General features: G+C 36.4%; 1 protein-coding gene across 2 annotated transcripts in view; it reads left to right on the forward strand.

The window, feature by feature from the left end:
- Positions 1-13,041, forward strand: part of GYRA (DNA GYRASE A) — a 110,060-nt gene that overhangs the window by 38,177 nt on the left and 58,842 nt on the right. For both annotated transcript variants that reach the window (XM_010248068.3, XM_088897602.1), the window contains exons 11-13: positions 7,697-7,762; positions 7,920-8,008; positions 12,946-12,994. In XM_010248068.3, the coding sequence (XP_010246370.1) occupies positions 7,697-7,762; positions 7,920-8,008; positions 12,946-12,994 (204 nt within the window). The remainder of the gene's footprint in view (positions 1-7,696; positions 7,763-7,919; positions 8,009-12,945; positions 12,995-13,041) is intronic.

Raw genomic sequence — 13,041 nt, forward strand, 5'->3', positions numbered from 1 at the left:
AGAGGAAGAAAACAGTCATCCCTAAAACACTCCTCTTGAGGAATTGTACTAGAGAAGAAAGGAGTGTACTAAAAAAATGTAACATCCATGGTAATATACTAACTCCCGAACACTGGATTATAACAACAATATCCTTTTTGGTTTTGGGCATAATATCCAAGAAAAAAAACATTTCTTGGATTTAGAATTTAGTTTAATACAATAAGGGTCAAGTATGTAAACAAAGCAAGTACAACCAAAAACTCTTAAAGGAATATAAATGAACTCCCTCTTAGGAAAGAGATGATATGGTGTCTTAAACTCCAGAATGTGTGAAGGCATATGGATGTTTAAGAAAATAGCACTATGCATAGCATCACCTCAAAACCGAACTAGAAGAAATGTATATATTATTTATTATACTCCTTGCCACTTCAAGTATTTGCCGGTTCTTCCTTTTTGCTACACCATTTTGTTGAGGAGTGTAACCACCACTGTTTTGGTGTACAATGTTAAACAGTGTATGCCCTTAGCTCCAATCAAATTGATGTACTGATGCATTTATTGTAAATGAATAAAAGTACATACTTGATTCATGTTATAATTTGTGTGTTTCTGTGCAATTACCCTTAAATTGGACACTTATGAGACTCGTGTTAGTTTAGAATGTTTTCAACCGTTGGATAGACTTGGGGAAGTTTATCTTGCCAATGTTGACATTGATGTGCTTCCAAGAAGGTTGGGGCAGCCTGTCTTAGCTGCCAGGGTTATACCCGAAGTACATGCAATGTGTGTTTGTTTGAAACACTGAACCCGGACCAATTTCTAGTTATGCCCTGGACCTTGCAGATTGGTGGGCAAAATTGGAAAGTTGCACATAACCCCTAGATTCGATTATGGTACTGCACTAGGTGTCGGATTGGGTTGTCTTGATATGCCAATTACTGAGATCCTTTGGGGGCCAAAACTCGGGTATGTTGGGGCAGTCTGAGAATTCATTCAAGTGGGTGATCATAGTGACAGGATCAACCCCTTTGTTGGACAAAGTGAATGATCGGGACTGCACTCTCTCTGATGGAAACTAAAATTGCCGGTAGTTGATTTCAAACTTGTTTGAGATTTGTTTTGCAAAATATATTTTAATGATAATATATATATATATATATTATGTTTTGATAAAAAAGGTTTGCAAAAGGGTTTTAATTACCGGGACCCATCCGAGCAGAGAATGCAACACTGCACCTTGCAACCAAGGGAGAGGTCTTTCCTTGTTGGGCAGTGGTTGATCATTAAGGGCTGAGAGGTTATGTGTAAGAGACCATTTAGGGCTGTTTTACCTGATGGACTATATCTCACTTAAGTCCACTGTCCTTGGGCCTTCATAGGATGGTTGAACTAAAGGATCATTTAATGTAAAATGTTGGGCCCATTAAGAGCCCATACTGGACTCGGGGTTTACTGTACTTGGCTGTGAATCCGGCCAGGCTTTTTCTCAGAAGCAGGGCTGAACCCATATGTGCTTAAGTGAAGTCATTGTTGGGGTCCCACCCCATACAAAGAAAACCAAATGGGCCAGCAACTATCTAGGGTTGTGAGCCACTTACTTAATATGCCTAAAGCCCATGATAAATTAGATTAATCAAGTGGTCACATGACAGACATGGGTGAATATAGGTTTGGATCGACAATTAGGATAAGAGGATAAGTCTTATCCACTTAAAGAGTCCAGATCCAAATAAAGATTTGGATTAGGACCCTCCTAATTCGATTAGGAGTGTTGGTTCTTAAGGCCTATAAAAGGAGGAGGGCGAAGTGCTTCAGAAAACAAATATGCTCTCAGTTCTCTCCTTCTGCTCTTGCTGCCCAAAACCCTAGTTCGTTCTCCATCTTGTGATTGATCTTGATCAGTCTTGGTTTTTGATTTTTGTAAGAAAAATCAGATTTAATTCGTGCTCACCTCCCTTGCTCGATCCAAGCTGTTGGATTACAATTCTTGCTGAAGGATTGTGTTGCTAAATCGACTTCAACCTAAGTTGTGCCATTTTCAGTGGAAGTTGGTTTTGGTTCCCTCTTTGGGCGTGAACTACCACTTTGGGAGCTACACTTGTGGATTCCGTATCAGGTATACTTGTCCCTTCCTTTTGGTTTTAGATACAGTTCGGTTCAGTGCCAGAACGATCATTGAAAAATTCAGTTTTTCTTAAACTGGGAATACAATTCTTGGAAGGGTAATAGAAAATTTTTTGAAATTTCGCCTAGCCATCTAGCATGGTTTGGCCATCAATATGATGGATTTCCCCTTCCTTCATACAATTCCATGCTCTAACAAACATGTTGCTAAGTCCTTCACGAAATATTCTTTTGCATTATCTGATTTGAAATGTTTAGTTCTCACTTCAAAACAGTGTGAGAGCCATACAATGAAGCTTTCTCACTGAAGCAGACACTTCATCACAAGAACACATCAAATAAATCCAAGAAAAGTGTGTATGCTCATCTACAAATAAAAGGAACAAGTTATAACCACTCATAGAGGGAACAAAGTAGGACCCCTAAATATCAATATGCAGAATGTCAAAAGCAGTTACACTTCTTTCTTACTTGAAGCAAAGGAATGCATACAATGTTTAGCAAGTTGACAACTTTCACACTTATTTACAGATACCTTAATAGACTCAAACAAGTTTGGAAGCAAAAAACTAAGAGAATCAAAGGACAAATGCCCTAGCTGATTTTGCCACGGCATAATTTGACTCACAGATCTAACTCATCACTAATACCATTTACATGGTGACTGATAACTAGGAAGCACATCTAGAAGGTAGATTCCATTCACCTCACAACCACTCCCCAATACTCCTTGACTCCAGATCCTAAAAACATAACGATCAAGAAGAAAGTCATAGAACAATTTGAAGTTTTTGTCAAGTTTCTCATAGACAAAAGATTATTATGTAGTTTGGGAACATGTAAGATTGAATGTAAAGTAGTGGTATTGATAGGCTCTTTAGAGAGGGGACATATACTGAAAGAGGTTTGTCTCCCTGTTTAATCATTTGATTCCTCAATTGATAGGCTCTAGTTACATTTTGTTTTTGAGAATAGGCCTCTGCAGTGCCATTTCAAATCTCTTTTGTAGTATTTGCCCCGTAGGAAATTTTTCCTTATATGGAGAAGCATAGAATTACACAGCTATGTCATAACCATGTAATTTTGTTGCACCCAATAAGCACAAGAGGGGTCACTAACTTCTTGTTTTTCTCTCACTAGTAATATATCCCAATTTACCTCATGCACTAGTAGCCATGTTAACATAGTTTGAACAAGAGAGAAATTGAAATTGAAATGAAAGGGTGTGTTCAATTTGTCACACACCTAAGAGAGATACTTTATATATGTTTTCTGTACATAATTGAGAAAGGACTATATTGTCCCTCTCTTACAAGAAAGAATAAAAAGTATATATTGTGTACACGATACAACATAAAATGGTGCTCCTAAAAGCCAAAAAATGGAAAGAAAGTATTTAAGATTGAATTCAGTCTCTACACCTCCCTCAAATTGATGTCGAGGAACAAGCATCAATTTGTCAACTAGAAACTGGTGACAAGCACATGTCATAGCTTTTGTGAAGAGATCAACAAGTTGTAATGCAGAAGATACGTGGGGCAAGGAGATATGTCCAGTAGAAAGTTGACCTCTGATAAAGTGGTGATCAGCTTTTATATGCTTGGTTCTTTCATGAAATATAGGGTTGGAGGCAATCTTGATGTTATTGACATTGTTTGCATGAATGGGAATTGGAGAGGCCAAATGGAAAACCAAGTTCATCAAGGAGGGCCCTGAGCCATATAATCTCAGTGCATATAGAGGACACAATTTTGCACTCAGCTTCGGTAGAGGATTTGGACATAGTTTCCTGCTTCTTACATTTCCAAGATATGAGGGAGTCTCCAAGGAAGACACATTAACCATTAGTAAACATCTAGTGTTTGGGCATCCTGCCTAATCAGCATCTACACGGGTGAATATGCTAAAAGATGTAGATGCATGAAAGAATTAAGCTAAATGACAGAGTTCCACAAGCATATCTGATAATACGGAGAACTACAGTAATGTGAGGTTGTCGAGGAGAGGAAGGCAAATTGATTAACCACTTGTATGACATAGGAAATATCTGGATGCATCATGGTTAGATAGATAAGGTTACCAAAGCTGTTAATAAAGAGTGGCATTAGCAAGAATTTCCCCATCATCCTTGGAGAGCTTTAGATTCATCTCAAGAGGAGTGTCAACATATTTGTCATCACTCAGGTTAGTAGATTTCATAAGGTCGAGCGGATATTTGTGTTGATTAACGAAATACCCATGAGTTGAATGGGCGACTTCCAATCCCAAGAAATAGGTAAGATGAAGATCCTTCATCTTAAAGGACTGACTGAGAAGCTGTTTCAAGGTGGAAATACCATCATTGTCATAGTCGGTACCTGGTTATAAGGTTGGCATCCACGTATAGAAGCAACAAAGTAATTCCTTGGGATCTTTTCAAAATATACAAGGAGTAACCAAAAGAACTTTAAATAAGTTTACAATCTATGATGAAAGTTCCCAATTTCTCAAACCATGCTATAGGAGCTTGTTTGAGACCGTACACGGACTTATTGTGGCGACATACCATGTGAGAACCAGCATAGTTTCCTAGAGGGGGCTTCATATATGATGTCTTCTTAAGGTGGTCCCCATGTAAAAAGGCATTCTTGACATCTATTTCATGGATGCCCCAATGTCTATATGTAGAGAGAGCCAAAAGTAGACTAACTGTCGTCATCTTTGCTACGGGGGAAATTGTCTCCTTGTAATCTATATCGTATTCCTATTTGTACCCCTGTACCACCAATTGGGCCTAAATGAGTGTTACAGTTCTGTTAATTGTTTTGTCTTAGTTTTATGTTTTTTAAGTTGTCTCATGCGTGGTCACATGATCCCCTTTAGTGACTGCCACCCTAAGAGGGCTATTGGTGTAATTTTTCTTCTCTAATTATTTCTGAAATAAAAGTAAGTGGGGAACCCAATAGAATCCACGATCTACTTTTCCTAAATTCCTTCTCTTCCTTTCTTCTCTTACTGTTCTCTGTTACAGACCTGCTATGAACCTGTTACAGCATTAATTCTTTCTTTTTGTTATGGTTTTTGCTGTATTTTCACAGCTGTGATTGGCTACTTAGTATTAGAGCTGGTTTCCCTCTTCCTTTTCTATGCTTAGACCCATACACTACTTGGACGAGCAGTTTGTATGGGGCTTTGAGTTGCTGATCAGTCTAGCATTAGTCACTTGGTTTTGGGAAGATTTTTTGAGACAATAGTGCATAGATTTGATGCCTGGGACGTTCTAGAGAAGCTGCCCAAAAATCAAGACAAAATCAGAGATTTGTTTTGAAGGCTGATTGTTTTTTTTGTTTTTTTTTTTGTATCTTCTGAAGGGCTACACAATGGGGGTAGCCCATCCCCCAACCCATAATTAACCCCCCAATCCAGGTGTAGGCAGGATTCTATCCCAAGTCTGCACTACGACCAGCAGGAGACCTTACCAACCAGCTAGTTGGCACCTTGCATTTCAAATTCTGATTGTTGGCTTGGAGTCTTGATTAAGGCTGGGCATAGGGCTTTATAGGTGTTATTTGCAGCCTTATTGAGATTGATCCATACTGGAAAGCCTAGAGGCAGCCACTACAGTCTCTCCCATTCTCTTGGGTTGCACAATTGGTGAAACAATAGCGGTTTGTATTGATTTTGTTTGACAGTGTATGCCCTCAGCTCCAATCAAACTTATGTATATTGACATTTTTTAGTGAATAAATTTAGATCATTATTATTTCATGTGTGTTTAGTATGTTTCTGTGTATTACCCCTTAAATTAGACGTTTATATGACTTTTGCTAGTTAAGAATGTTCTCAGCTGTTTGATAAACTTGGGGAGTTTATCATGTCAAAGATGACACTGATGTACTATCGAGTTGGTGGAGTAGTTTGTCTTAGTTGGCAAGGTTAGACCTAAGGTGCAACTAATGGGTGTTTGTTGAAATATTGATTAGGGACCATTTCCAGTCTTGCTTGGGCCTTGGAGACAAATGGTCAAAATTGGAAAGTTGCACTTAACCCTTGACATGATAATAGTATTTAGCTGAGTGTTGGATTGGGCTGCTTTTGATGTACCAACCAGTGAGATGCTCTAAGGGTTGAATACCTATGTATGTTAAAGCTGTTTGGAATAGTAGAGAAAGAAAAAACAATAATATGATTTGATAACAGTGAAATAGAAGAAAGAAGAAAAGAGTTCTTAGTTAGAAGAGAAGAAGAGATGGGAGAAGCCAATGATGATAAAAAACTATTGGCAGTTTTAGGTTTCCATGATGCCTTGCTGATCATTGAATGATCTTCTTGATAGTAGGTCCCCCACTTGATTCCTCTTTAAAGAAGGGAACCCACGATAACCCTAGCTCATTGGACCAACATAAATCTGACTTTGGTAAAATCAGTGGAAGCCACTTTGGTAATACCTAAAAGCTGAACTCAAATAATAAAGTTAATGGGATAGGGATTAAAATAGGATGCAATCTCTAAAGGCATTCCCTCATTAGTGGGATGATACAATGAAGCGGTAAGCGGAGATGCACCATAAAATTAGGCTATCTGCTTTATTGTAGATGCCTGTTGGATCATCTCATATGATGATAAGACTTAAGAGCATCATAGGCTAGTGGGAAGGGCTTATCCTAAAATGGAAGACTCTCTCATAGTACCTTGGGGTTCTTGATATGACGGGTCAACACTTACCAATTAGAGAGGTTTACTGTAAAATGGCTGCGAACGTTGTCTGATGGAGGCCAAAAAGCAAACTCATAAGATATGAAAGGTTATATGATCCTTAATAGAAAGTGATGGGGTTATGCAACTAAGCCAGTTAGCCTCATGCACTTATGTGATTCTTTACATTCTTAGAGATATGAAAGTATCTCTGCCACCTTAGTTGTCAAGGCGACGCCTAGGCAACAAGGCGCCCTTGGAGGCTTGCCTTGCCTCGCCTAATCGCCAAGCAGTTTTCTATAGCGTGTTATAAAAAACTTTTATATTCTTAATTTTTTGAGGCTCACCTTTTCTTTTCTTATTTTCCTATAATAGGAATAGGGGTTCAGCCCTTATATTTTTTAATTTTCTTTTCTTTCTTCTTTTTCTTCTCATGAATATGTTGGAATATGTTGATTTTCTATACTTTAACACGAATTTTATTCTTTTCTTATGAAAATTATGGATATTTATTAAGGAAATATGATTATAGAACCTAGGGAACTACCCTAGGATACATGTTTTTACTTAAAAAAATCCATTGCCTAGGCGACAAGGTGCCCCCATCACCTAGCCTCGCATTGGCGCCTTGAAAACTATGTCTGTCACTGAGATAGAGGGAAATATTAGAGATGAACAAATGAGGATGGAATGTAGATAAAAACCCTTTCCATGACTGGTTACATGGAATCTTGTTTCTTGATGCACTAAATTTATGTTAGCCAATTCTCTGTATTTCTTCAAAATGTGTACATTGGGTGGTCTATTTGGATGTTATATATCTGTATATACATGTTAGTTTTTTGCTGAATCTCTATTAATGCTAGCATGTTTAATCTTTTGTATTGAGAATGTGCTTTTTGTTTCTGGACAGACCTTAGAAGGCATAAGTGATATTCGTGATGAAAGTGATAGGACTGGAATGCGCATAGTCATAGAGGTATTCTAAATGCTGGTTTTTTATTCTATTTCTTAATTGATTAAATGATGCACATTTAATTGCTGAGATTCCAAAGTTTGGTGAGAAGTTGTGAACTTTTTTTTTGGTTTTGCGTCTCATTGTGATGTTGACTGTACCTGTTGCCATTGATTACCAGCTAAAAAGGGGATCGGATCCAAACATTGTTCTCAACAATCTTTATCGCTTCAGTGCTCTTCAGTCTAGCTTTAGTTGCAACATGGTGGGGTGAGTAGTTTCGGTATTCTATTTGTGATTGGCTTGCCAATTTGTATTTACTAAGTCTTTATGTATTAGAACATGAAGTAATGACTGTCATTGTTATTATGTTAGTATTATTTGGTCGATGAATTTTATAGTAATTTTAAGTGCAGTTTAATGTTGAAGGAGAAAGCATGTTTTTCTAATCTTCACATAAACTTGCTTTTCTTATTTAGTCACTTGTTTTTCTTGTATTTTTATTTTGCAGTTATATTTAATTTACATAATACTCATTGCTAATAACATAAGCTGGTTGCATTATGGTGCATATAGTGAAATTTATGATTGATATGATTCTGACTTTTTATGTGGTTACTGGGCAAAACCTATTCAGGGACCTCACCTAACAGCTTAAGCTTTGATACCATCTCAAGAAACTGTTCAACATAAAACCTTAAGCTGTTAGGTGAGGTTCCTGAATAGGTATTTTATTCTGTAATACGACCCTTAACACAAAAGTCCATTATGCTTGAAGTGTGGACAAGTACAGACCCACCTTTACCTTTTGCTGAAATTTAATAAATTAAAATGGGGGCTGAGGATTGAACAGAAGACCACTTGGGAATTTGATGGAGCAAACTATGCACTTTGGAAATTTCATTTCCAGTTTTTTGTTTAAGGAGAGAGTATGTGGGGTTATTTGGATAGTACTGCAACCATCCCTGATAATATAGATGCTAAGGGGCTGAACTAGTTGAAAGTTTATAATTTTCTATCTTCTTTCTCTTAATAAAAGTTACTGTTATTGATAAAATAAAAGTTGAAAATTAATAATGACCCAGACAGTTTTCTGGATATTAAGTTCGATTACTGTTGATGTAGCTATTCATATGAAGGTTATCAAAATTGCTAAGGAGATGTATGACTACCTATAGAAAGTCTATCAGCAATCAAACATGTCTAGGCAATATCTGATTAAAATGGACATATTCTCATACACTTAGGGGGAGAGAGATCTAGGAATACTATACTGGATTTGTTACTCTATTGACAGTATATAAACTTGTTCATTTTTGAGCTATCACTACCGATTGTAGTGTGAAGACTCAGAACATTTTGATCAGAGGAAATTTATGCATTTTAGACCGGATTATGAGATGACAAGGTCGAGCATACTTGGTGGGGAAAATGTGCATGATCTGGACACTATATTGGGTCAACTTCTAAGGGAGGAGACTAGACTATATACACAGTCCTCTTTTGATAGGAAGAGAGAACAAGGCCTGGACATAGTGTTTCTAGCCACTGAACTGAAAGGGAAGGACTTTTTGAAGATTCAATGTTATGAATGCAAGGAGTTTGGGCATGTGGGCATATTGCAAACAACATGGGCATATTATCATTGAATGCCCTACATGGCCTCCCAAGGAATGCTCAGCACAAGGCAGTCCAGGCAGTTGGAATCTTCACTTGATGGTAATTCTTAACCTACTTCAGCTCAAAAGCGGGAATCTTTTGGCACTTTGACTAGAAAAGATATAACTATTGTACTCTGCTGTATTATATTTTTACTTTTTTTTAATAAAAACTTTTATATTTAGAAAAATTTCATTTTTCTTTTTCATTTTTCTTCCCCTTTCCTTTTTTTTTTCTGTCTTTTTTACCTGAGGTGTGTATGAGGCATACACTCTAGCATGCCTCGTGAAAAAAAGCATATGAGGCATACACCTCAAGGCGTTTTGGGGGCGCCATGCCTGGAGGCGTGTGCCTTAAGGTGTACGCCTCCCACGGCTTTTAAAACACTACATATATATATATATATATTTCGAGTGGAACTGACAGTTTATTCTAATATTTTCATATGCTGCTGGTTAGCATATGGAATACTTTTTTCCTTGTTTAGAGAAGAGTACAATGCCCTGTTCTTCTTTCATTATTAATTAAGCAAAGAGTACAAAGTAATGCAATGACACTTGTATGACTGTGATACAGTGCACCGTGTATACATCGTACTACTCACTCCCAATACATCTGCCAAATGCCAACATTGTTAAATCATATTATAAAACATCTTTGTACTCTGATAAGCAAATTAGCTGACATAGTATGAGTGATGCATATTCAAACAAGTCAATTGGAGTTTTCTGAAGTTTATGTATTTTTGTAGTTTTAGATAATTCAGTCAATTTGTATATTTACTTGTCTTGCTCAATGGGGACTTCTGGCCATGTATTTTGATTTTTCTTGTCATAATTTATTTATGTTTAGAATTGCAAATTCATTAACTGAGCAGTTTTCAATATTTTTAGTCAAATTATGATAGTTGCAATTCCGTAATTTCCTTTGTACCAGTGGGATTGGCCAACCCTATACTATTTAGTACATGTTTTCTGAGTCAAATGACTTGGTAAATGGTATTTCCGTGAATTTTCTAGATATTGTGATTATAGTTTGAGATTCTTATGAATTGTAGAGTGATTCTAGGTGCTGATTGAGTAATTCTCTCTCTCTCTCTCTCTCTCTCTCCCTCCCTCCCTCCTCTCCTATCGTGCAAACAGCCATTTTAGCTATCTATAGCATGCATTCTTCATTAACGGAGTTCTTTCAATGTCCCAAAGGCTAATTCTGGGAAGAGTGCAAATACAAATATGTACAGTGCAAAATTTACTATACAGCATTTCTAAACCTTGTATCAGCACTCTTCCAAACTAAGGTTTAGTTTAATGTAGAGTGCAAAACCTTGTATTTTGTATGTATTTGCACTGTTCATATTTGTATTTGTACTCTTCCCGAACTGAGACTAAGGAATTAAAATTAATATAAGCATATTCTCCAGGTTTACACTAAAACTTGACATTTCTCCTGTTTCATTACTTTCTTCTTTTTGTACCAAAAAACCATCAAATCATCATTCTACCATCTTTGATCTTAAAACTTAGTTTTTGGAACTTTCGCAATTTTCCCATGTGGGTATTTTTATTTCTTTTTTTCAAAAGCTTCTTACAATGCCTTGAATTTAATTCCAACTTACAATCCCCTGGCCTAAACACTTTTGCATGACTCAGAGAGTCAGAATCTGACTAGTGTGTGGGAATTTGACTTGGTGAACCCAAAATTGTAGGATTTGTGGACATGTATTATTATTATTATTATTATTATCATCATCATCATTGTTAAAGAAATACATAGATCTATATAAATATAAAAATTTAATTAGTTAAATTACTTTTGCAATTGACAAGTTAAACATGCAGAGTTTGCTTATTTTTCACGTGAGCCCGTGACCGCTAGTTGTGTCTAATGCTTTTCCTAATTTATATGTTAATTTGACAAGATTAAATAAACAATTGATCTATGTTAAAATTGGAAAAGTAGACATTTTGGAGTGGTCAGTTGAACAATTTAAATGGTTGGACCACTATTAATAGAGGTATTTAAAGTGAAGATTTGTAATTTGGAGAGTCGACTCTGGGTATTACTCAACTTGTGAGTCCCCTCCAAATGGGGGTGGGGGGGGGTCTCCATACAACACTGCCTAAATTTCCACAAATTTTTGTAAAGAGTTCCTTTATGCCTATGTTTAGAATTTGTTATTTTTAGTGTGCTGGGAAGAACCTGCAGTTCTCAAGTATTTGCCCCAAAACCTTTCTAATCCCTACTTACCATTCGTTTAATCCTAGAATTATCTCCAACTCATGGTCCACATTTACCTTTTTGACTCACCAATCGGTCACACTGGTCCTTCATTAATTTTTACTAAAGCATTGGTCCTGCATCAATTTTGTATAAAAGTGGTCTATTTTACATCCTTGTTTGTAATGGTACAGGTTTATAATTGTTGAGATTTGTTTTTTAGGGGTTAGGGCTTAGGTTGCACATGTTTTGTTTCCTTATGACATGGATCTTTACAAAGCATTGTACTATTGAATGAATGCTGTTTGTCTCTTTTAGTTGCATTATCAATTTGCTTGGGTTGTCTTCTAATGTGAGATTTTCCTCTTTGTTCTCTTTAAGATACCGATGTTTCAATGTTACTAGAAGCACTTGTGCATATATCTTCTATCATGTTGTAAGACTCAGTGGATTGGATTGGACTGTCAACTGGTGAACCCATGACCCCTTAAGCTTTTCAGATCCTGGTTATCTGATGGTTTACAGGCAGAATGATCTAACTGGTGGTTAAACCAGTTAAATCAAGATACAAGATTTCTGATATTTCACCAGCTTTGAGTCTGACAACATTGAATTATATCTTTGGTTGTAACATTCAGAACTACAGAATCCAAAATTCACCTTTATTCTTGTAATTGGCTAGAACACTTTCTAAATTTGCATATTTGAATTCTTTGGTGGGAGCTGTTTTGTGTCATATATCAGAAACAAAGACCAGAAAGAAGAAATAAATGAAAGAAAAGGGAGAGAGCAGATCCAAAACAAATTAAGAGATGACTAAAAATGGAGTTGGGCTGGTTCCCTCCTCTATTGATATTTATATTGTGGATTAGTTACAAAATCACTGAATTACCCTCATAAAGGAAAAAATCCTAAATATTCTTAATTTCTTACAAGTAAAGCTACCAACACCCTCATTCTCTCTACAATCTTTACAGGAGGCAATTGGATTTTATGCCCATCTTATTCTTTGTCCCTTGTATCACAGTGCTAATTATTTCTGGAAATGGTAGTAATTTTCCATCATAATACAGTTGTTGATTACTTGGTTTTTGATTGTTTTCTGTTTTTATTTTCTGAAGATTCATGCTGAGTACATTGTTTAATATTTATTGACATTTTATATTAGTTCATGCTTTTTCTCAATTATTAAGATGGTGATTATTATGTCATTTCAATTTTTGTTGGATACCACTGATGTATCATAAATCACCTGTACATTTTTAGATTCCATTGATCTATCAGGCATCACTTGTACATTGTTGTTTCAGTTATTTGTTCTCTTTTCACAGTATTCTTGGTGGACAACCAAAACAAATGGGTTTGAAAGAATTGCTTCAGGTGATATTTCTTCCATGATTTATTTTTTTTGTTGCATCTCTTTTTGC

This window comes from Nelumbo nucifera, chromosome 2, assembly GCF_055504915.1.
Source record: "Nelumbo nucifera cultivar China Antique chromosome 2, China Antique-T2T, whole genome shotgun sequence".
Lineage (NCBI taxonomy): Eukaryota > Viridiplantae > Streptophyta > Magnoliopsida > Proteales > Nelumbonaceae > Nelumbo > Nelumbo nucifera.